At 53.7% G+C, this 24,432-nt stretch overlaps 1 protein-coding gene across 1 annotated transcript in view; it reads right to left on the bottom strand.

Moving 5' to 3' along the window:
* Positions 1 to 24,406, bottom strand: part of RIN3 (Ras and Rab interactor 3) — a 114,799-nt gene extending 90,393 nt beyond the window's left edge. Inside the window, exon 1 of the mRNA XM_045287778.1 lies at positions 24,362 to 24,406. Within this exon, the coding sequence (XP_045143713.1) occupies positions 24,362 to 24,390 (29 nt within the window). The 5' untranslated portion in view covers positions 24,391 to 24,406. The remainder of the gene's footprint in view (positions 1 to 24,361) is intronic.
* Positions 24,407 to 24,432: the final 26 nt, after the last annotated feature.

Consider the following 24,432-nt stretch of genomic DNA (forward strand, 5'->3'; position numbering starts at 1 on the left):
AACTCAAGCAGACCAACGATTATGAAAATGGCTAGGGAGCAGGCAACATTTTTATTCTGTGATACATAAGATCACCATGAGTCAGAGTTGTCTCCATGGTAACCAACAATGTACAATAATAGAAAGCCTTCTCACACAGGGCTGGCAGGAGTCTACATGAGTGCAGCCTTTGGGGAGGCCTGCTTAGTAACTTTTCTCACAACTGCAAATGCATGCGCCTGGCAGTTGTGGGAAGTGATCTCTATAGATGGAGTCTCTGGGTGGAATAAATGGCTAACACGCTGGGCCATTAACTAAAATATTGAAGGCTCGGGTCCTCTCAGGAGAGCCTTGGAAGAAAGGCCTGGTGGACTATTAAAAAAAACCCCAACAGTCTTCGAGAACCCTCTGGAGCACACTACCAGTCTGGCACACATGGGTCGCCACATGTCACCATCAGCGTGACAGCACCTGGTCACTGGGATCTTTACGGAGGCAGTAGCATGTGTGCACAGTTATTACAGATAAGAGGAGAATGAGAAAGTTACAACAGGAGAATTTTGAGGAGAGGTCCAGGTAACTACGTAGAAGACTATGCACTTGTTGAGAACCTTCAAAAGTGGGGACAGGGAACAACATAAGATATCTGGGAAACCCGGTTCCATGTGACGGTCAAGTGCAAGGCACGTGCACGATGCCCCCTCTCATCGGAAAAAAGGAAGTCAAGCATTCATTTAAGGAAACTCTGGGAAAGGGCACCGGAAATGCCTACCAAGGGGGTTGGAATTGGGAATGCATTCATGGGGGATGTATTAGCCTAGGTACTTTGGAGAAACAAATCCACAGCGACTCATGGATAAGAGAGAGTTTTATGTAAAGAAAATGTGCATCACGAAAACATCCCAACCCAATGCTGCCCAAGCCCACAAGTTCAACATTAACCCATTAACCCAACACCAGACCACAAAGTCCTCCACCTCACAAAACAGAGGCAATGATGCCGACTGCAGGAGGAAAGCTGAGTCAGTGAACGAACAAGCATCTCAGCACTAGCAGGGGTCTCCACACGGCTGCTCCAGCACCCAGGGCTGCATCGGGATAGGTCCATGTAGCTTCTCCTTGGGGATGTCTTGTAGGAAGTCAGTCTTGCAAGCTGAAGCAGGGAACTGCTAAGGCAGCTGCACCCGATGCAACCATCACAAAACAAGAGACCCGGGAACTAGAAAGGCGAGGCTCACCACCCATTTATCCCTCCGCCTTTCAATTAGCCCCACATGTGATTATCGGCCAGGCTGGCACAATTAACTAATGCGGGGGACAAAGACGGGAAGACTTTTACTTGACATCATCTTGATATATTTAAAATTTTGAATCCTTTGAATGTGTTACTGTTAGCAGAACAAGGACCAGGGTGCCCACTGGGCACGCGCCAAGTCAGGCTCCGAGCCAGGAAGGCACAGTACACCGAGGTGGGCGGTACAACTGGATTGGCCCAATCTAGGCCAGGTGGGCTTAATCCAGCCAATGGGGTCAACCAGTACCATCAACCATGGCTCCCAGCGGAAGGCCCTAAGAAGCCAGAACCTGGGACTCCTGCCCACCCCCTTACCCACCCCTTGCCTTTCGCTTGGGGGTGCTGCAGTCTCTCTTTGGCCTCAGGGACGCCATGTGTGGGTGTGCAGTGCCCTGAGGGTGCCCGTGTTGGTGACTGTAAAACCTGAAACTTCTTCTGTCCTTTATAAAAACTCACTTGGATCAAAAACCAGGCTTTGGCATGAATTTCTTTCTCATGTGAAGCCAAGAATTGAAATATTTCCCACCCACGGAATCTAACATTACCTGTACAAACATAAATCATGTTTCTGTTTTTTGTCCCAGCTGCTTTACAAGTATCAACTAAGGGAAGCCTTTAAAGCAGTGGTTCTCAACCTTCCTCATGCCGCGACCCTTTCATACATTTCCTCACGTGGTGGTGAGCCCCAACCATAAAATTATTTTTGCTGCTATTTCATCACTGTCATGTTGCTACTGTTATGAATTGGCAACCCCTGTGAAAGGGTCGTTTGACCCCCCCAAAGGGTCACGACCCGCAGGTTGAGAACCACTGCTTTCAACCAACCCTGTAAGGTAAATGAAGAGGCCAGGTAGTATAAATAGCTAAGTGCTTGGCTGGTAACTAAAAGGTTAGCGGTTCAAGCACATCCAATGGCCCCAGGGAAGGACTGTCTGCTCCCATAAAGATTACAGCTTCAAAAACTCCCAGGGGCCGTTCTCCCCTGTACATGGAATCACAATGAGTCAATCAACTCAACAGCACCGGACAGCAGCAGCAACATTGTAAGGTCAGTATCGTCATTACAGTGAACCCTCGTTTATCGCGGTTAATCGGTTCTAGACCCTACCGTGATAAATGAAATTCCGCGAAGTAGGATTCCTTATTTGTAAATCAAATATTTTCGTAGTTAGAGCATAGAGGACATGAAAAAACACCCTTTAGTCACCATTACACTCGTATTACCCAATTTATTAAACGAAAAAGGGAAAATACAGTAAAACATTTTGGACGTTACAATTATCATTTATTATTTATTATATTATTTATGGCATCAAGCGTGTACAGTATGAGCCAATCAGTGGCAGTAATGACAGAGCATGCGCTGTTACGCAAAAACCGCGATAGAGCGAAGCCGCGGAAGTCGAAGCGTGAAGTGGCGAGGGTTCATTGTATTCCCATTTGACAGAGGGGAGGTCGGGGAAGCTGAGGCACAAAGGCGGCTACAGAATCAGTAATCCGAGCTGGGACATGAACTCAGGAACTTTCCAAGTCTACAGTCCACGTTCTTCATTGCTCTGCGGAACCTCTCCTGTTTATTGCCTGCTTATGACATGAGACGAAACATCATAACCATATAATACAAGACTGAAGAGCCTGGAAGGAAGATCTTGTCCATGGACTTGAAGACTTCATTGTATCAAGATTTCATTCCCATGCCAATGGATCTACAGAAGCCATGCCATCCCAACTTGAAGCCCAATGGTATCTGATGGCAAGGGCATACGATGGCCAAGAATGTCCAGGTTAAAAGTGAAGAAGCACAAGATGGTAGGACCCGCTCTGTCGGCGTCAAGGCTTATCATGAAGTCCCAGTGATGAAGATAGTGTGGTTCAAACTAGAGGCACGGGTCAGTAGACTAGAAGCATCTAAAAATGGATGCACAGGAGCCATTACTTGATTTATGATGTGGCCAGAGTAGACTACGGAGGAAAGGACAGTCTTTTTAATCAAAGGCGTTGAGACAACAGAGCACTGCAGTGGTGACAAATTAAGTCTGACTCCTTCACAGCTTCAATAACCCCCAGACCTAGATGTGGAAGGAAAAACCAACCGAAGAAAGTAAGCCTAGCTCCAGGCTAGAGAGAGACTTCTTAAACAGGATCCCCAGAGACACATCACACAGACACACACACAAGCACACATAGACATACAGACACACACCCAAATAAACACAGTCACACAGAGACTCACACAGATATGCCCCATTCAGGTCCCTGCACAAGCACACAGAGCCGTACACAGACACACGACATACATCAACTTTGAAAGAGAGGACTAAGAAGTGTGCATTCAGATAAGGGCTATCTGTTCATCAAGGCATTCTGACCCAACCGGTTGCCCTGAAGCCCATCCTGACTGACGGTGACCCCAGCGCCAATGCACGTCTGCGCGGAAACGAGACTTGTCACGCCGACAACCAGCAATGGGCTTGGAGCCAGATTACATGCAGAATGTCCGCACATTAACCAAGAAAAGCCAAGACAACAAGTGGAAAAGTGAGCCGGAGTTTTGAACAGGCACACCAGACAAGAGGATGTCCCAGCAGCTAATTAGCATGTGGGAAGATTCTCAGCAGCACAGACCAGGACATTGGAAGTTAAAATTCCATCAGAATGGAAACAATGTGAAATGATTAGGGAGATAGGGGAGCAACTGGAACACTCAGACCCTGAGGTGGGGCTGGAGCCTGGTGCAACCCTTTTGTAAAGCAGCTGGGCAGTTCCTATGAAAGTTGAAGCATCGCATACAGTATGATCCAGCCAGTCCACTGCTCAGAATATATCCCCTGAGCAGACGTGTGCAGAAGAGCACTATTCAGAAGACTCAATCGGAGGCAACCCCTCTATTTACCAAGAGCAGATGGATGTATACATTGCTGTGTACGTGTAGAACACCAACCAGTCATGAAAACCAGTGAACTGCAGCTGCAGAAACAATGGGACAAATCTTGCACAAGCATCGTGCTGAGCAAGAGAAATCAACCACGAAATAGAACGTGTCTGATTCTACTTTCATTAAGCTTGCAAAACCAAACAAAATTAAATCATAGTGAGTAGAGTGCAAGGCTAAGATGGTACAACTATTTATTTATTTTTTAAGCAGTTGCTGAATCGAATACAGCCTATGGACGGTGAGTTAGTTAATTGTGCCAGCCTGGCCAATAATCACATGTGGTGCTGGTTGAAAGGCGGAGGGATAAATGGGTGGTGAATCCTCGCCTTTCTAGTTCTCGGGTCTCTTGCTTTGTGACGGTTGTATCGGGTGCAGCTGCCTTAGCAGTTCCCTGCTTCAGCTTGCAAGATTGACTTCCTCCAAGACATCCCCAAGGAGAAGCCGCATGGATCTATCCCGATGCAGCCCTGGGTGCTGGAGCAGCCGTGTGGAGACCCTTGCCAGTGCTGAGATGCTTACACGTTCACGGACTCAGCTTTCCTCCTGCAGTCGGCATTATTGCCTCTGTTTTGTGAGGTGAAGGACTTTGTGGACTGGTGTTGGGTTAATGGGTTAATGTTGGACTTGTGGGCTTGGGCAGCATTGGGTTGGGATGTTTTCGTGATGCACATTTTCTTTACATAAAACTCTCTCTTATCCATGAGTCGCTGTGGATTTGTTTCTCCAAAGTACCTAGACTAATACAGACGGACAACCAAATACCACCCAGGATTTCTTTCTCCGTCTGGAAGCTCGAAGTCATGATCTCATGGGACAGTCCAGTCAATTGGTCTAATATTGTTTGTGATACTTCTCTTTTACCTTCTGGTTCATTGGGTAGTTCCTTGTGAGCATCCACCCAATGTGTCGTAACTGGTCTCTATTAGCTGGGAAACCAGAGGGAAAGGGAAAGCCAGGAGGCAGTGGAGGGAATGGAAGTGTCCAACCATCCCTACGAATGGCTGCCGTCTTTGCGGGCGTGGGGGTGTGGGGGTGGCAAAGAACTAGATGGTGCCCAGCTGCTATCATCAGATTAAGGATTGTTTAGAAGAGTCATGATTAAAAGGGAGGAAATAAGGTACATCATTTCCAATTCTCATGGAATCCAGACTCTCTGGATCCATAGAGGCCAGATGACAACTTCTCCTGACATGATTACACTGAGGAAATCTTTAGCCCTTTGGCTGACACCATCCTGTGGAGTCACCTTTGAACTGAAGAATAATAGAACATTCTCTAAATGAGAATGGTCTGCCTTCAGCAGTATGCTCTTTCAAAGATGTATCCATATGGGATCAAATGGACAACCCCAAAGAGACAAGAACTTTAGGGGACTGTGTGTGATAGTGAAATAGTTTGGAAAAAGTTGTCAAGGAAGGTGACGCATTTTGAAGCGTGTCACCAACATCCCTGCCTGAAGTGCACATGGGTAAGTCGTCCAGGTGGTGGATGCCTTGCTGCATATGGTTTCACTAAAAGTAAAGCAAAATAAAATAATAAAATCCAAGATCAGAGGAGGGAATTGTGTTAGAGCTTACATTTTGAGCATTTGGTTTGCAGAAGGCTATCAAATGACAGTGAAAGCCCAAAATCCATGTGCAGAGTTCCCACGTGGATTAAGTCTCCACTGAGCTCCTTTGGACCATCAACCAGATGTGTGAATACTTTTGTCCTCAGACAGAGTGAGTTGAGAAATGGATTACTGCAGACCTAGTTAGTTTAAAATTGACCAGCTTACCATCCGTCTCATCGCCTTTTGGCCCATGTTTAACTTGTTCTAGGGTTTGTTATTTCCTGCTGTCCTTTGGTGTGAGTTTATCTGTGTTTTGTTTTGTCCTTACTGATGGTTTTGTGTGTTTGGGTATGATTTCCTTTATAGAGAACCCAGCATAGGTAAATAAATAGAGACAGTAACTAGATTAATAGATCCTTAGGATTATGGACAGGGGAGGCTGGGGGGAAACAAGGAGCTAATAACGGTGGGTACAAGAATGAAGGAAATGACCAAAAAATTGATTGTGGTGATGATTGTACAACTCTTTTTCACCTATGTAAACCGCTGGACCGCTTTGCACATGAACTGTATGTCACTAAATGGTTTTAAAAAGGAAAACAAAATATGTGTATTTGAAGAGCAAGAAAGTAATTCCCGTCACAGTCAGGTGAGAACTGTCCTTAGGCCGAGAGCAACGGGCCAGTGGGGGGAGAGGGTATGGGGGTCCCCAGCTGCCTCTGGGCCTCCTGAGTACTGATATACGGGGCGCACATGAGCAAAGACCCGTGTGGTCTTTAGTTGGTCTTTGGTCTTTAGTTTTGATGAGTTTCTTTTTAAAACAGAGACCTGTGGCGAGTGGCGACCAGACTGGACAAAGACACAGGTCAAGACTCTTCTCTTTTCAGTGCAGGTGTGACTTCCTGGGCTCCTTGTGCAGTTTTGTTTTTGACTAGAAAGGAAGGCAACGCACAAGAAACAGACCCAGAAGGAAAACCTTGCCTGTGTGGGTTAGGCCCTCAACCGGTGACCGTCTGGCTTTCTTTGGGAAGCTCTTCATTGGGAAGGGAGGAGGTCGCACGCATGGGTCAGCTGCTCCCGCACTTCAGGGAGTCCCTTCTCTTCATCCTAAGCTTCTCTCCAGTCTGGACTTTGTGCCTTGACCCCAGGGCCTGTCCCCTGCAGAACCCTCGAACCCTCTGGAGATGCCCAGCTCTCTTGTCTACAGTCTCCTCCCCAGGGACCAGGTGGGGACAGGAAGGCTTAAGGTTCAAGTGGCTCCAGGGAGGTTGCTGTCTTGTTCCCACAACATGGGGGGCCCCTGCACCCCGCCACGACTGGCCTCTGGAGGGGCCGAGAAGGGAAACTGACCTGAGATGGAACCCCTGTTCTCTCCCAGCCTGTTGGCTCTCTGAGGGTTTCCCTCTCCCAGACCCCCAGATACGGCAGCCTGACTGAACCCCGAGGCCGGCCATGGGTATGAAAGAGACCAGCACACAGGGAGCTCAGAAAGACTCCAGATGGGGTCACTGCAGCCAGCATTTAGGTCTCTGGTGGCACCCGGGATTAAGTGTTTGCCTTCCAATCCAGAGGTTGGAGGTTTGAGTCTCTCTAGACAAGACTTGGAAGAAAGGGCTGGCCGCCGCCTTCTGAAAATCAGCGACCGCTCTACTCAGATTCCCACGGGTCACCCTGAGTTATAGGTAGCCGGGCTGGGTTGGTGGGCATCCTTTGGCCCAGGCACTTCTTCAGAAATGGCTTTGCCGTGGAAAGGAGTCGGCGTCTATGGCAGGCTCTGCCGTGAGCCTGTTGTGTGACCATGGGCTAACATGCCTGCCTCTCAGACTCTCGGTGCTCCCCGCAATACAAGGGGAGAAGGGACCCCTGCTCCCTACCTGCTGGAGGGGCGAAACATGGCCGTGGAGGGGTGGTGTATTTTGAAAATGTGAACCCCTTTTTCTGAAGGGGAGGGGAGGTCTAACACAGAGCTGGCCCAGGGCAATGCTGGACCCCAACCCCTGCCCTCCCGTGGGCGCTGTGAGCACCACGAGGAACGCAACTTTGAACCCCAGGCATCATCTGCACCCTGCAGGAAACTGCTGCGGCGTCACCACCTCCTCCCGCGCCCCCCACCCCCACCCCGGTGACACTGAGTCACCCTGCAACCCACCAAACAGTTGTGTGACCACATTTCCTCCTCTCGGGGATTCATGGGTCACGTGAGCATCCAAGCAGCCTGCCGTTCTGTAGGGTCCTGCCAAGTGCCTGGTCCTCAGCCCAGGCTGCCCCCAGAGTCAAACTATACCACGCCGGGGCCTGAACACCAAGGGGGCAGCGCTCCTTCGTGGTTCTGCCCCTGTGTTCCACAGATGCCCACCTGTCGCATTAGCATGGGGGAGGTTGATGTGGGGTTTCAAGGTAGAGGTTGGAGGACATGGGCTAATTGGGGGAGCAGTAGGGCAGCCTCGCCCCACAGGACAGGTTGGTGCAAATGGGTAAGAGGATATTCAACAACTAGCCGCATGGCCCTTTGAGCCCGCCCAGAGAGGCCTCCACCTGCAGAAAGGCCTGGCCACCGGCTTTGGAGAGGCCACTGCCTTGCCAACTCTCGGGAGCAGGTCTCCGCTGCACCCAGGGGTCCCGGGAGTTGGAACGGTCTCAATGACAACTAATAACAGCCCAGACGAGAGCCAGGGGTGAGGTTGCAGGAGCGGCAAGGAGGGGTCTTGAGGGGAGACGGCATGTTCTGTCTCAAAGACTCTCAGGGTAAGGTCAAACCCAGGGCCAGGCAGGCCTTTCCACACAGGTCTATCCATGTTGGGCCAACTCAAGAAGGGGGTGGTGTCTCCATAAGGGGGGTTGGGAGGCTGGCAGGAGGTGTCCTGCAGTAATCCTTCCAGGATCTGGGCACATGGGAGCCAGAGGCGGGTCTGGGCCCATGTGGGGATGCAACACAGGGATGTGGAAAGTGCGGGGGCAAAGGGTAGAGTCTCCTGAACTCAAGTCTTGGCTCTGGCCCTTCCAGCTGTCTCAGTTTCCCCTCCTGTAAGCTGGGCACCGTAAGCCCAGCCCCACGGGGCTGTGACAATTACCTGGGCAAAGCTCGTAGCCAAGTGTTCTGCAGTAAACCCATGAGACATGAAACTGAACAACAAAAAAAAAGAAACAACTAAGCAAAACAAAAAATACCCTCACTGCCATCTGGTCAATGCTGTCTCATAGCAGCACTACAGGACAGAGCTGAGCTACTTCTGCGGGGTTCGAGACTAACTCTTTCCAGTCTTCCGGCAGAACGGCTCGTGGGTTTGATGTGCTGACCTCGCTCACGGCATCCATCAGTGCTACGATTCTTAATGCCCAACCTCTGACTGCCGCAGACTCTCACCGCTGCTCCCGACAAGCATTCTCCCACTCCAATCACAGAATATGCAAAATATTTGCATCAATGATCTCCCTACCTGGAAATTGCCCTTTCTAACCCTTGGATCTCACTCTGCGAGGTGGGTTAGAGAGAAGGATTATCACAAGGACTTTTGAACAGGAAGAGGCACCCTGGTAGCATCGTAGTTACGAGTTGGGTTGCTAACCATGAGGTCAGCAGTTTGAAACCCCCGGCTGCTCTGAGGGAGAAAGAGGAGGCTCTCTCCTTCTGTAAAGAGCTACGGTCTTGGGAAAGGCACAGGGGCAGTTCTACTCTGTCCTATAGGGTCACTATGAGTCAGCATTGATTTGATAGTGTTTTTGGAGGTTGATTTCAGGGTGGGGCTGGGCCCTGGGAGCTGCGGCGGCATTTGAATTGGAACTAAACACACCTCTCTCCCCAGAGCCTGCCTGCCCAGGTGCCAGCTCACCTCGGGCACGCCTACCTGCTGCTGAAACCAGCAGCGCCCCCCTCCCCGTCGGAGGCACAGGGTGTATCTGGGAGGAAAGCGGAGGGTGATATTTGTAGCGGTTGTGGCAGGAGTCTTTGTCAACCCTGAAGCCTGGGGTGGCCTTTCTGAAACGCCTACTGTGTGGGGCTGCTGTGTCACACAGGGAGCACGGTGCCTGGCACACCGTGGGGTTCAGTGAATCGCCCAGGGTCACCCAGCAAGTCAGCGACAGAGCTGGGAGCAGAGACTGGGCCCCCTGTCCACCCCACAAAGCAGTTCCCCACCTGCAGGGCAAGGGAGATGGACGGAGGTGGGTGGAGTGGCATGTGGGGTTCTGCTCCGTGCCCATGATGCAAACGTGCTGGTGCAAAAGCCCCGCCGGCAATTGTCAGTTGGCACCGAGTTGGCTCCCTCTCATGTCAACCTCATGCGGAGCAGAACAAAGCCTTGCCCGGGCCGGTGCCCTCCTGAGGGACGTTATGATCCATAGGTTTGCATTGGTGGGCCGGTGGGCACGGGTCCCCAGGCCTTTCTTCCTAGTCTGCCTTAGTCTGGGAGCTCCGCTACAACCCGTCCACCATGGGTGCTGGTGTTGGACACAGTGGGGGGTGGGGCGAGGGGCATGGCTGCCGACTTCACAGCCGAAGCGCCTCAAGGTGTGGGGAACTGACCCGTCTCTACAGCTGAAGGACACGGTTTTCCCTTCATGCCATGGTGGCCGTGAAGCAGACAGGGCACCTTTGGGTGAGTCACTCGGGTTACACTCTCCGGGCTGTGTGCCCATCGTGCTCCCCTCCTGTTCCGAATTCTTCTTCTTCCCTTCCTTAAAAAAACCTCTCTGCCCTCCCCAGGTTCCTTCCATCTTTGGGTTTCTATCATCAGCTTGGTCCCTCACAGAAGGTTCTTAAAAGGCCGACATTGCACACAAATGAAGCCGACCTCTGGGCACCGTCTTATCCCTGTTTTCCAGCTGAGGAACCTGAGGCAGAGGGAGGAACGGGAAGTCTGAACCTCCCAGCTGCATGGTCCCAGCTCCCTGCACCCACACGTCCAAGCAGTCCCCTGAGGAACCCGACTATCCCCCCAAAGAGGGGAAAAACCCGACAACCTCCAAACTCCCTGCAGACCAGTCAGGTCTGACGCACCCGACCCTGAAGGGCCGGGGGAACCGCCCCTGCGGGTTTCCAAGACTGCAAGGCCTGAGGGGAGTAGACAGCCTTGTGTTTCTGCCTTAGAGCGGCTGGTAGTTTCCAACGGGTGACCTTGTGGTTAGTAGCCCCATGGGTGACCACGATGCCACCAGAGCTCCTTGGGGAGTCAGGACGGGTCTTCTCCCCTCTCATACTTCATGTCCAACCCCCCACTAGCTCTGCCTCCGGAATCCACCCACGTCCCCCACCTCCTCCACGGCTGCTGCCGAGACACTAGCCTTGGGCTGCACAACTGCTTGCTCCAAGCCCGCTGCAGACTTCTGTGTCTCGTCCTAGCTGGTCCCTGTCACCCTTCCTTCCCCACCCGGACTGCCTGCCTTGGCTTTACTGTATTTGTCATCACGCCACACTGGAAACAGCTGAAATGTGCACATCCTCACAACGTCATACACCCAGCAGCACTCGGGGGACAGAGGGAGCAGGTCCTCTCCCAAGCCAAACTCAGGAAATGACATCGTTGGGATGCCGTTTCTAAGGCATTCCTCCCAAAGGCAAACCAAGGGCAGCAATTAGGCACCGGGTGTCAAGAATCGTTCATCAACTCAGCTGCTCACTAAGAGGTTGGCAGTTTGGGCCCACCCAGAGGGACTACAGAAGAAAGGCCTGGCAGCCTCCGTCCCCAATATCAGTCCCTGAGAGCCCCAGGGAGCCCAGTTCTAGTCTGACCCACACAGGGTTGCTGGGAGTCCGAGCTGTGTGCTCAGAACTCCGGTTTCTAAGCGGAGAGCCGAAACAAGTGAGTCCAGGCCCTTTCTGCTCCCACCTGGCCCTCCCTCCGCAGGACGTCTGTGCCATGAACACCCTGCACTCTTGCAGGTAGCAGCCCCGGGGCTCCCTCATCAGTGGAGCGAGCTCAGAAAGAGGCAGGCCGTGGAGGCTGAGGTGGCCGGCCTCCCTCGCCACCAGGCCTGGGCGCCTGCACGGAGCTCTGTAGAGAGCCCGGTCCAGCTTCGAGGCCGTCCCTCTGAGTCACAGCCCCCTTTGCAACCAGAGACCAGACGTGCGGGTCCCCGGAAGGGGGGGGGCGCCGGCCGCAGCCCCCAGCTCTGACGCTGGATGAGGCTGGCGCCGGGGGCGGCCGCTGCCTTGGCTGGTAGAAGGGGATCCCAGACTATCTTCAGAGGACCCCAAGGGTATTGGCTCAGCCTCTCCGCACAGCCGGTGCCCTGAATCCCAGGCTGGGCTAGTAGAGGAAGGACGATGGTGGACCACACATCAAGTCTGAGGGTGTGATCCTGAGCTGGGGAGTCCCGGGGGGCAAAGTGACCTCTGGACACCTGCAGCCTGGGACTGACTGGGCTGCTCAGCAGGTCTTCTTAAAGAGACAGTGACTGCCGGAGGGGATGAACGCCCGGCTCTCATGTGCTGGTGTTGGTGGAATGCCAGGTCTCCACAGGGGCTACAGAACACCGGCACAGGGAGGGTTAACTTAGGGAATGCTCATTCAAACCACAGATGAGGAAACTGAGGCCGGAGAGGTCAGACATGCCTTGATTGGCAGCATCTAGGTCAGTCCCAGCCCCAGGGCTTGGGAGTCGGAAACACAGAGGAGAACTGGCGGGTTTGAAGATGCTGGTGAAACTGACTCTTGCACACACCGACTGTGAAACAATGTTTGCAATCAAGTCCTTGAAATCAGAGCCGCAGCCAGTGCCTAACTGCCTCTCCCCGCTTCTCCCTTCCTTCTTCCCATGTCCAGCAGGATACAGGACTGGCCAACTACCCTGCAGAGCAGCTTAGCATCCTCGGCATATAGTCATCTGGCACTCTGACAAAGAAGCCACAACTTTTTATTTTTTTGGTATTCGGATTAAACTTGGCTGCGAGTAACCGGCAATCTAAAATAACAGTGATTGAAACCCCATACGCATGCATTCCCCTTTCATTTAAAAATCTGGGTTCACCGGGAAGGGTTGGTATGCACCACCATGTCTAAGACCCAGGTCCTTGCTACATTGTTGCTCCACCCTGCGTGGCTTCCATTCTCAGAATCCAGAATGGCTGCCTTCACCCCACCATCACATCTGTATCCCAGCCAACAGGAAAAAGGATCCCTCCAGTGAAACGGTCCTGCCCACAGATGGCTCACTGCCCTGAACCTAATCCCATAGCCGCAGCTAACTGCAAAAAATAAAAAATAAATAAATAACAGGAAACTGTTCAGCTAAATGTTATATTGTCCACAATTAAAGTTCTGCCTCACACTTGAACTCAAATGGTCCCCCAAATTCTAGGGCTCTAGAAGTTGGCAGGAGCTTCATTTGAAACAGAGCAGACTTGGAAAGGAGGCAAGAAATCAACACATTCCCATAGCTGAATCAGCGCCAATCCATTAAAATAGCTATAAGGTGTTCTATTAGGTATAAGGCATTATATAGGTAACACCAAAGACGTTATGTAGGTGACACATGTTCACAGCACAGCCTATAGCTCTGCGGATGGGAAGTAACACGTGGTGAATAAAAGAGGTGCCACAATGGCATGTACACACACACACACACACACACACAAACACATTTGAGCTGAAAGTAGACTCAACACCAGTGAGACTTTGACGTTTCATGTGTTTGTGTGTGAGCATTTTTTTCAAGTATACTATAACGTTTCCTTAGGAAAACCAACAGCCTTAACGGCACATCTGTCCTCACCCCATCCCTACAACAAACTTCCCCCAACTGCCCTCCCGGTCCAAAGAGCAGGGCCCATCATCACTGCAGCCAACTGAAGGACCCCGCAGCACCTCTTTGACTGTATAGTGTGCCCTGGTCCTATTTCCCCTGGAAGACGAGCTGGAAACTGATGGATAAGGGATGCATATTAGGAGAGTGAATGGATGATGGACAAAGGATGGATAGATGGATTCAAAGATGGATGGGTAAGTAGAGGGATGAATGGATAAACAGGTGGGCAGCTAGTTGGGCAGGTTGATGTATATATAAGGGAGCCTCAAAAAGTTCACAGAGACATTCCATTACCCTTTAATCCCATTTTTCTATGGAGTTATAAAATATCAGTGAGTTATATCACTCACTGAGAGAAGAATCCCTGGGTGTGTTTTAGATCAGGGGTGGGGAACGGCAAGCCCGTTGGCCATGTAAGGGCAGGAAATCGTCAACACCAGCTCACATCATGTGCCTCACCAGAGAGAAGTAGTTTACCCCCCACCCCCCAACCAAACAAACTCAATGCTGTCAAGTCAATAGCAATGTGCAGGTTAAAATACCCCTGTGAGTCTCCCAGACTAACTCTTTATGGGAGTAGAAAGCCCTGTCATTCTCCTGAGGAGCAGCTGGTGGTTTCAAACTGCTGACCCTGCAGTTAGCAGCCTAACACATAACCACTCTGCCATCAGGGCTCCTAGTCATCATGTTAAACTAAACACCAAACTCAAGGCCGTCAGATCATTGCCAATTCACAGTGACCCGACAGGACAGGGTAGAACTGCCCCCTGTGGGTTTCCGAGACTGTAACTCTTAACAGGAGTAGAAAGTCATCACACGAGAGCCGAGTTAACGAAATGTTTGACGAAAGACAGCAGAATAACTTTTAAGCTGATAGTTCTGTACAGCCCTCAAATAATGACATACATTTCCAAATGGCCCTGGGCAGGAAAAAGGGTCCCCACTCTTGTTTTGGAGATGAATGTACTGCCCACACCATTGAGATCCCAAACAAGCACGGGCCATGGGTGCTGCCTGGGTGCCGCCGGCAGAGAGCTACGTCCTGGCTTTCCGTGGCAGTATCCACGAGGAAAATGGCATCATCCCTCTCTGGCATTCACTTAGAAGAAGAAGGAAGCTGGGGACTCGAGGCTGGGGATAGAAATCCTTGCTGGATTATTGCTGACAGCTCCCTCCTTTAGCCAGAGACGTTCAGAACCCGGCAACCCTGGTGGCGTAGTGGGTTATGAGCTGGCAGCTTACAGCAAGGCTAATCTCAAGGTTGGCATTTTGAAACTACCAGCTGCTCCTCGGGAGAAAGATGACGTTTTCTACTCCTATCCAGTTAGTCTCGGAAACCCACAGGGGCAGTGAGATCAGAGTCAACTCCAAGGCAGTGAGATCAGAGTGTGCATTTCAAATGTGAAGGCCTAGCCGCTTAAGTGAGGTGTCAACGAAGTCCCCGTGGAAGAAGCACACCAGCCTGTGTGACCCCAGGATTGTAAATAATGTCATCCAGATTTGAAGGAGGGAGTGGTATCAGAGTTTAAATTGTGAACTCCTGGTTCACGGAAGGCTATAGACGGCTGAGGAAGCCCCAAATCCATCTGCAGGATCTGTAGAGACTAAGCCTCTGACGATCGCCCTCTGCCCATCCTTGAGGGGTGTGACTAGCCTGGTTATCAGACAAAGGGTATTGTAGAGATGATTAGAGTAGATTAAAACATAGCACCTGATTCTGATTCGATCCCCTTTTTGACACATCTAAAAGTTTTAGCCGTTCAGAAAAAGTGAAGTGGAAATACACGCAGCCTCCGGTGAATCCCCTGTGAACACAGACCCGGGATGGGAATCGCGTGCTGTCCTACAGAGCGTAGTGGGAAGCGGATGACGCCAGACAGAACTCAGCTAAAATCTAACACCGTATCATTTGATCTCCCCTTTGACCCATCTTAAAGTTGTTCTAGTTTTTCATATTTTCTGTCTTCTCTGCCTCTGGGGTGTCTCTCTATTTTATTTTGTTATTGGTGTTCGCGTTTTCGGTTCCTTGTTTTGGATTTGGGGACGCTTTTCAGAATATGAACTTCAGGATGGTGAATCTAGAGAGATGGGCGCTGCATGGAGGAGCTCCTTGGGAGATGGGGCAGGGGAGGCTGGGGGGAGAGGGGGAGCTGAGAATAAGGAGGACAAGACAAAAGAAAATGTTCTGAAGTTGCTCATGGTCATGATCGCATGACTCTTCTCCATATGATGGAACTATTGAATTGTAGGGTATTTGGATTCTGTCACTGTAAAACTGTGAAGAATAAAACAGCAATCAGAAAACAATTTATTCTTTGGGCCTGCGAGGTGGGTGAGGGAGGACACCATTATCCCAGGGGACAGTTTAGGCCTGAGAAACCTATGGAGGAGGAGGGCTCCTCTGCTCCCCTTGGCATCCTCTTTCCTTGCTCTGGGATGTCCCTCTTCACCCTTCTAGAAAACTCTCCCATCAGTCCCTGATACCTCTCTTGTTCAGCATGGAGTCATGGGGGTGTTTCGCATTGAAAGAGTCATCTCTTACCTAGAGGGTAAAAGGTCCCAAAGTCAGTGGTGAAATGGGGGTTACCTTCATGGGGTGAAGCTGCCTATCCTGCAGATGATTCCCCTCCCTGGCAGAGCCCAAAGCCCCCTCCCTCCTTAGCCTCTTTCTCCTCCAATCCTTAGCTCCCCCAGGGCCTGGGGCTGGGAGGAGCCAGGCTGTGGGGGCCCTGAGTTCTGCCTCAGCCGAGGGAGGGTGTCATTACTCCATAGGATGTGGCCTGAGCGTATGCTGCTGCAGCCTGCACCCAGGGGCAGCGGGCCTTGACCACAACTGCTCCCCGGGCCGTTTCTTCTAAACGGGAACTGACATTTTGCAGCAGGTTGGCTCAGTCTTCTGTGTGTTCAGACTATACCCAGAACCACCAGTGAGATGGGAAGGGTCTGCTGCCCCCTCTCAAAGCTCCTGACAAGCCAGGGAGGTTTCTGTCCCCTCCCCCTCCTAGCCCTGTGTGGAGAGAGGCAGCGTGGGGACGGGACAGCCAGGAGAGAGACAGGCTGAGGATGGAAGTGGAGGCAGTGGCCGGACTTGGTGCAGGGCCTGAGGCCCAGAGCCTCACAGATAGGGAGTCAGTAAGGCCCTTCCCAGATGTCCCGAGGACCCTCGGTCGTGAGGGGGGGTCCCATTCTATATACCCACCAACCTTTTCTTCTCCTTGAAGGAGGATGGGGGAGATATCACTATGTGTGCTGGGAGAAGGGGGAGGGAGGGCACAGTGTCCTCTACTACTCCCGCCTGGTCAAGGACAGCCTGCCTATCTCACTGAGCCCTGGAAGTGTTTGTGGGAGGACCTGACACACAGCCCCACCTACATTTCCCCTTCGCAGAACCCCACCCCACCCCACCCTGAGCTCACACCCTCTCAGGGACAGGCTTCCCAGCCAGAGCCCCAAGAGGCCACCTACTTGCTCCGCCGCCTCTCCACAGTCCCCACACAACATGGTGGGCCGGTAACACACTCACAGGACCCACTGAGAGACACTGTCCCACCCACCACCCAGTCAGCATGTCCTCTTAAGGGAGCCAGGAACCGCTCCTCAAAGTGGGGGCCCCAAACTGATGCACTTTTCTTTCAAGACTGGTTAAAAAGAACCTTTTTTTAAACCCATAGCAGTTTAAAAAAATCATCATCATAATAATTAAATAAAGAGACTATTTCCTTTCAAGCACTGATGACCCAGAAGTCTGCTTCCGGTGTCTTTGTTTCTTATGAAAGTGAACCCACATGTTCTAGACTGTTCCAACCGGCACTTCCATCTCCTTGGCTTCAGGATACCAGCCTCAGCACCTGCTGGCGGGTAGTCAGGAAATCACAGGATGCCGGATTGAGCAGGCACTTTAGAGATGACCAAACTCAGAGCACAGGGAAACTGAGGACCAGCGAGAAAACTTTTCCGCTACATGAAAATCTCAGGAGAAAGAGGAGGCTTTCTACTCCCGTAAGGTATTACAGTTTCGGAAACTCACAGGGGCGGTTCTCCCTGTCCTACAGGGTGGATATGAGTTGGCATTAACTCAATGGCAGTGAATTTGTTTCTGTTTTTTAACATCTCAACAGGACCCGAGAGGGGGCAGGGCCCTAGAGCTCCCCATCACTCAGCAGAGTGGTGTTGTCCCAAGCATGCAAAGTCCCCAGGCATCTTCCAAACCAGTGAAGGCGGAGACAATTAAGGCGTTTATCTCCAGTCTAGGTGTGGGGGCAGCGGCATGAGGCTGTGGGGAGGCGGGCACAGCGTGGGTACGCGCCTCGGACTTTCCGTCATCAGACTTCCCTTCAGATGAAGCCGCTGAGGACAGCCAACATGAGCTCGCTTGGTCAGTGGTCAGTGTAAAAGGATGGGATGAAGCTTGAAGCTGGAAAGAGTTGACTGAGAACAGTCCTGTCCCAGAAAGCCTGACAACAACGTGAGCGGATACAGTGATATCACACACACACACACACACACACACACACACACACACACACACACACACACAGTACCCTCATTTCCTCAAGGGCCACATACTGTCCTAGCAACTCCCTGCCGCCCGCCCTCCACCACCCCTCAGGACCTCTCCCCTCACCTGAATGCCATTCTTTTGCCTGAGGAGGTGATAACCATTGACATCGGAGTGGGCACCCCCCGCCCCCCACTTCCAGAGAAGTCATGGGCAGCAGACAGGTTCCAATATGAAGGCTGGCAGTCACCCTCTTACTTCCCGACTAGGTAAGATCGCCTTGAAGGGGTCTCCAGCTGCCGTTCTCTTCTGTCGCCCGGGCCCACCCCTCCTGGACCCCACCCTGCAGTCTCAGCTCCTTTGCAAATGGCTCCGGAAAATGCTGTGTTTCAGGCGAGACACTGGCGAGAAGTGTGGCGGGCAGTTTTTGAACGCTCATGCGGTACCCCAGAATCCTCGAGTGTTTGCGCTGGGCCCGCTGTGCGCATGACGGAAGACCAGGACACCAACAGGAGTGGGCTCTGGCCCTGATCTCTGGCAGCTCAGAACCTCAGTAGGAAGCTGTGGCACTAACATGGTTTGGGCTTCTCTAAGATTGCCACGCAAGCCAGCGGTTTGTGCCAAGAAGGGTGTGGGCCCTGGACAAGGCGCAGCCAGGCCCTGTGGGATGGAGCCCCAGGAAGGCTTCCTGGAGGAGGGAAGGCCAGAAAGGGTGGGAGGCTCAGAAAGGCAACAAAGGAACTTGGTGGCAAGAGGGTGGGGGTGCTGGGCGTGCCTGTGAGGGCAGAGGGGTGAGGCTGGCTTTGGGCAGAGCTGGAGTGGGGCGTGGAGCACAAGGCTTCTTTGAGGGGCCCTTGAGACAGGGTTGTGTGGCGCTGCCTCTCTGGGTGGGTAGGTGAGTTGAGCGGAGGCGGAGCATGGGCAGCAGCTGCCTGCCTCGCTGTCAGAGAGAACCATTGTTCCCCTGGAAGGGCCCATCTGAGTGGAGCAGGTCAACCTTTTGGAAACGTTGTTGGCGTTGTGACTTTAGCTCCAAGCTTGGGGCCCAATAATCCAGGTTTCCACCACCCTGGGGACGGAGGGCAGGGGCAACTTTCTGGTTCTCGGAATAAGCAAGGCAAGTAAGTTCAGGGCAGTGGTTGGTTACATGAACGGAAAGTCCTAGAACTGACCGCCAGACACGAACCTGACTTCTAAAGCTGACTTCCCAAGATGACTCACCTTCCATCACTCCCTGCTGAAAGTGACTCCGTATGGGGGCACAGAAAGCAGGGGGCAAACCGAAGTGAAGGGGCTTTTCTGGGCACATAAGCCCCCAAGACCACCAGGGGTGGCCCGGGCCCAGGATGGAACCCTGTGGGGAGCCCCCATTCCTCTCGCTCATAGGGACACTTCCTCAGGTCCTGCCACCCGGCCATCAGCTCTCAGAATCAATGTGCAGACCCTAACTCTGGTGTTTCCCAGTCCTGCCCCCCACGCCACTACCCCCTCAGGCGCCTCTCTCCCGCTAGCTCTCCCCACCGCCTGAACTGCTGCCCTCCCAGTTCTGCCCACTGGTCATTGCCAGACGACTTGTGCTGAAGAAGGGGCTGAACGTCCGGCAAAACGTAGAACCTGGGAGGGACTTGGAGGGAGAGGCCTGGGGCTGGGACCACCTTTCTTTCCTTCTCTCGGCTCTGGCCCGGGGCAGGGAGGCTCCACTGGTCCCCTCAGCCTCCTGTCTGTAAACGGAGGTCCAGGGAGGGTCCTCCCTCACCTGCCACGCTTCTCACCCCGCTGCTTCTGGCCAGTGGGGTCTACTTCTCCATTTTAAGGTGAAACACAGGGGCGCTACAAGCGTTTTCCATTTGGGACACCAGGGAAGATGGCAAAGCAGGGACCAGGCTCTGGACAGTGGGGAGATGGGACAGAAGCTCCTGGGAAAATGTGCGGAGACCTTTCATCTCACATCCAGCCCTCCCGGCTGCTGCCCAGAGAATGCCCGGGGGCTGCCCAGGGACCAAGCACAGGCCCGTGCTCCTGAGGTAACTCTTGTTGATTTGGGGGACAGAGTCTCTGCTGGGGACTAGACGGGGTGGGTTTCCCAGCCGAGGGCCAGCTCAGACCACCTGGGAATGTTTGCCCCTGGAAGCAAGGGAGTACAGGTGGGGGGGCAGAGCTGGAGTGGTGGGCTGGGACCCCAGATTCACCGTTGACCCTGTTCTGAGTGGGGTCCTCCCTGGGAGAGCCTCTCACCCCAAACCCAGCAGCCCCCATCTCAGAACCCTCTCTGGGGGTTCAGCAAAGCCCCCTCCCCCAGCATTGACAAAGGTGAGGCTAGCCCAGGAGACCCACATTGTAGGCCTAGCTCCACCTCCAGCTCCTCTGGCCTCGGGTGAGGCACTTCCTCTCTCTGGTCTCTGTTTCCTTGTAGGGGACTGGATTGGGTCAGCGATGGCCATGTTTTTCCAGTGAAATCTTTGGCAGATCCTCAGTACGTGGAACCTATGACTGTGCCCTGCTCTGCAGCTGTGATGAGCAGTCAGGGGTACCTGCTGGGTCATCGCCTCACTGTGGATGGGGTGAGTGGACTCTGACCACACACATCCTAAAGTGACACCCCCTCTCCCCACCGCCAGCCCTCTGCACAATCAGCACCTGTTTCCTGAAACTTGGGCCCCTTGGCAGCCACAGCACCCTGTTCAGCCTCATTCCCCCTTTCCCTCCCACCTCATCTCCAGCCCCACGGTCCTACACTACTCTGTCACAAATCCAGCACCACCCCTCCCTTCTGGCCACCTGGCGAGGGGCTCTCTGCAGCCCTCCTGGAGTCTGCTTCCGTTCTCCACCAGCCCGTGTCCTCCGTACAATGAACAGACATGAAGGGGGGGGGGGTCCCGCAGGGGAAAGGAAGCTAGCAGGCACCGAGGTGAACAGGTGGGGGTGGGGGTGGGGGTGTTCGGATGCCTTGTGTAGCTCTCCGTCTCTGAGAAGCACCTGGGCTGGAGAGCTGAGACAGCGATCTCTAGCCAACGCATTGGGCTGTGAACCACAAGGTCAGCAGTTCAAAACCACCAGCCACGCCGAGGGAGAAAGATGAGGCTTCCTGCTTCTGTAAAGACCTAGTCTCAGAAACCCACAGGGGCAGTTCTGCCCTGTGCTATAGGGTCGCTATGTGTCAGAACAGAGTCCACGGCAGGAAGTTTGGTGTTCGGTGTTTGGAGAATTGTCCAATGCTCCATGCCCCACCCTGGAGGGGTTCCTGTCACAGCGGCCCTGAGGAGTGAGAGCCGTCTGCTTTCCAAGGTCTTCAGCTTCCTATTCCAGGGGACTCATACCCCAGGGACATCATCCTAGTCCCTGGGGTAGGGGTAGGGTGGGCAGTATTCATCCAGCAACCTGAACACTCCCTGTCAGAAAGGAGGAGGGGGCAGTGGGAATGGCTGGGTGGAAAGATAAACTTGACCTAGGACTGAGGACCCCTCCTGACTATTGGGCAGGGTCTGGGGCTAGGGTTATCAGTACTTTCCCCTACTGATCTTTGGACACTGTAACTAACATAGGCAAGGCAGACCGTGATGCAAGTTAAGAAGTCCTTTCTTGGGCATCTCACGCCAGAGGACTGCCATCAGTGGCGGTACATTCTCCATCACTGGAGGTACGCAAGCACTTTTCAGGAATATGCTGAAGGGGATTTCTATACCAGGCGCCATGTGAAATGAGATCCCATCCAAGAATCCTGACAATCCAAAAGGTTCTCGGAGAGACTGCACTGATGTGAGCAAGTCACGCAACACAACAGGCTAAGAGCTTTGAAGTTATGAATGCATCTAACCCTCCGAACAAGCTTATGATCACCGTCAGTCCATTCAGACTCCCAGTGACCCTCTAGGACAGAGCAGCACTGCCCCACAGGCTTTCCAACACTGGGCACTACAGAAGCCGAGGGCTGTACCTTCCTCCCGCGGAGCAGCTAGTGGGTTTGAATCTCTGACCTTTCCGTTGGCAGAGTGGTGCTTAAACCAGGACGCCTTTCCCACGGAGTCCAAAGCTCTCAAACTCCCTGTTTGTTAACTCCCTGGACAGTTAACTCTTTATTGGAGTACACAACCTTGTCCTTCTCCTTCGGTGTGGCTGGTGGTTTTGAACTGCTGACCTTGCAGTTCAGAGCTCAAGGCATCACGGTTATTAGCCCCAATTTACAGATGGAGGCAGAGGGCACATCGCCGTCGGAAGCTACACGGCTGGAAGCAGAGGCGTCACACTCCACAAAGGCCACAGTGGCCATGGTGAGAGCAAGGACGGAAGGTTGACTGAGTGCCCTGCAGGTCCATGTGCTCAGCGCTTTCTACACATCACTTCACTGAGCCTTGATGACAGCTCGGACGGAGCAGCAGGGGCTATGCTCACCACAAAGCCAGCAGTTCAACCCCCCCAGCTGCTCCTCGGGAGAAAGATGAGGCTTTCCACTCCCATAATGTGGCAAATCTTGGAAGCCCACGGAGATCATTCTTCCCTGTCCCATGAGTCGGGATGGACTGGGTGGCACTTGAGTTTGGTTAATGGAGCCCTTGGTGACCTAGTGGCTACATGTCGGCATCAACGTGATGGCGGTGAGTTTGGTTTGGTTTTTATAGCTACGTAAAGGGAGCTGGTGTTTTTTATAGATACGTAAAGGGGGCTGGTGGTTTGCTGATTAAGAGCTCTAGGCTGCTGACATAGGGACCATCGGTTGGACTACACCCAGCCCGTCTGGTGGGAGAAACATGCCGGTCTGCTCTCAGGAAGAGCACAGTCTTGGAAAGCCAATGGGCAGTTCTGCTCAGTCCTACAGCGTCCATGAGTTCGACTCCAGGGCAAGCGGTTTGGGGGTATATTTGTGTTCTTGGGAAGCGGAGGCACAGACGGGTGAACTAATTTACCCAGGAGGAGACAAAGGGCCAGAGGAATGGGTGAGGCAGCTGGCAGTTGGTGACTTCCCCCACCTTCCCACAAACTTGTCCTCAAGTAGCAATCCTGGGTGTGGCAGATAGATAGGCCCTCAAGAGGGGTCCTCAATCCAGGGAGGAGGTGGGAGGGGTCCTCGCCCTGGGGTGGGGGGTGGGGGCACAGAATTCCCATTTCCTTCCACCGGATGGCTTTGGTCTCTGCAGAGACCACTTGAGGGTGGGGGGTTAGGTGGGGGCCGGGAACCATTCTGCCAGAATTTCCGGGCTCAGGCGGGTGGGATTGGGGAGGGGAGCGTAGGCAGGAGACCTTGGCATCCAGATGTGCTCAGGGCCCCTCCCACCAGGGTGGAAGTCTGTCATGTCCAGCTGCCGGACGACTGGGGACGGCTGGGGCAGCACAAACAATGGACAGCGATGGCCCCACCCTCGGGTTTACAGAGAGGACTCGGGCCTGGAGATGAGGTCACTGGGCAAGGCCAGACTGGCGGCTGGCCTGGGGTCCATCTCACAGTAGGCCCGGGACTTTTAAACCGGAGGTGGCAACGCGCACCCCTATCTTGACACCAGAAAAAGGCCGGAGCAGCCTCCTCTGGGAAATTCACGGGGACCTGGAGGTCCCCAGCCCAGTAGTTACCTGGGTGGTCCTCTGGTCTGGTGGGGTGGGGGCGTTGGGGACTTTCTTCGTGGAGGGCAGGCCTTATCAGTGTCCACAGCAGGAGGTCAGGGGCAGTGGGGTGGGGAGGTGGGGCGGAGCCCATGGAACTGCACGCGGGGCACAGCTTTCCGAAGCCGGTGCCAGCCCTCCTCACTGGACTTTCGCCTGGGGGACTGGCAGGCCGAGCACAGCCCGTGCGCTCTGGACCCTCCCCACAGCTCGGTCCGAAGGTCACAGCCCTTGGCCGGCGGGAGAGCCCTGAGTGGTGGTGGTGTATGGTGGGGGTTCTTTTTAGGCGGGGCGGGTCTGCTGGGGGTCGCCGGCGCCCGCGATTCAGGGCCCCTGGCCCCTCACCCTATGCCTGGTGGGTCCCAGGGCCCGAGGGTGCGCTGGGGAGGGGGCTTGCCAGACGGTGCGTTGGTGGGGGGAGACTGGCGGACCAGGGTGGCGCGTGCTGGCATCCAAAGTTCAGTGGGAGCACTCGGGAGGGGGCCGCGTGCACCCAGCCCCGAGGCCCAGCGCTGACAGGTCCGGACACCTCGCTGGCACCCGCCCCGCCGCGCCCGTGTGCAGCCGGCTGGCCCCGGAGCCGCGTCTGGCTGGGGACGTCTCGCATAATCGCCAAGCCCCGCAGTCACCAGGGCCGCCCCCTTGCCCGCAGGCCCCCGTGCCCGCCAGTGCCGCCACCGTCGGTCCAGGGACGGCACTGCCCAGGTCCCGCCGCTGGGGGCTCGCAGGGGTCGGGGCGCGCAGAGAAGGGGTGCTGGCCGGACTTACCCCGCGGCGTCCCCCGCCCGTCGGATCATGCTGCCGGCCGCTGCGGGACGGGCGACGGCGGCGCTCAGGCC

The sequence above is a fragment of the Echinops telfairi genome, unplaced genomic scaffold (assembly GCF_000313985.2).
Source record: "Echinops telfairi isolate 266 unplaced genomic scaffold, ASM31398v2 ScPeMD7_18;HRSCAF=68, whole genome shotgun sequence".
Lineage (NCBI taxonomy): Eukaryota > Metazoa > Chordata > Mammalia > Afrosoricida > Tenrecidae > Echinops > Echinops telfairi.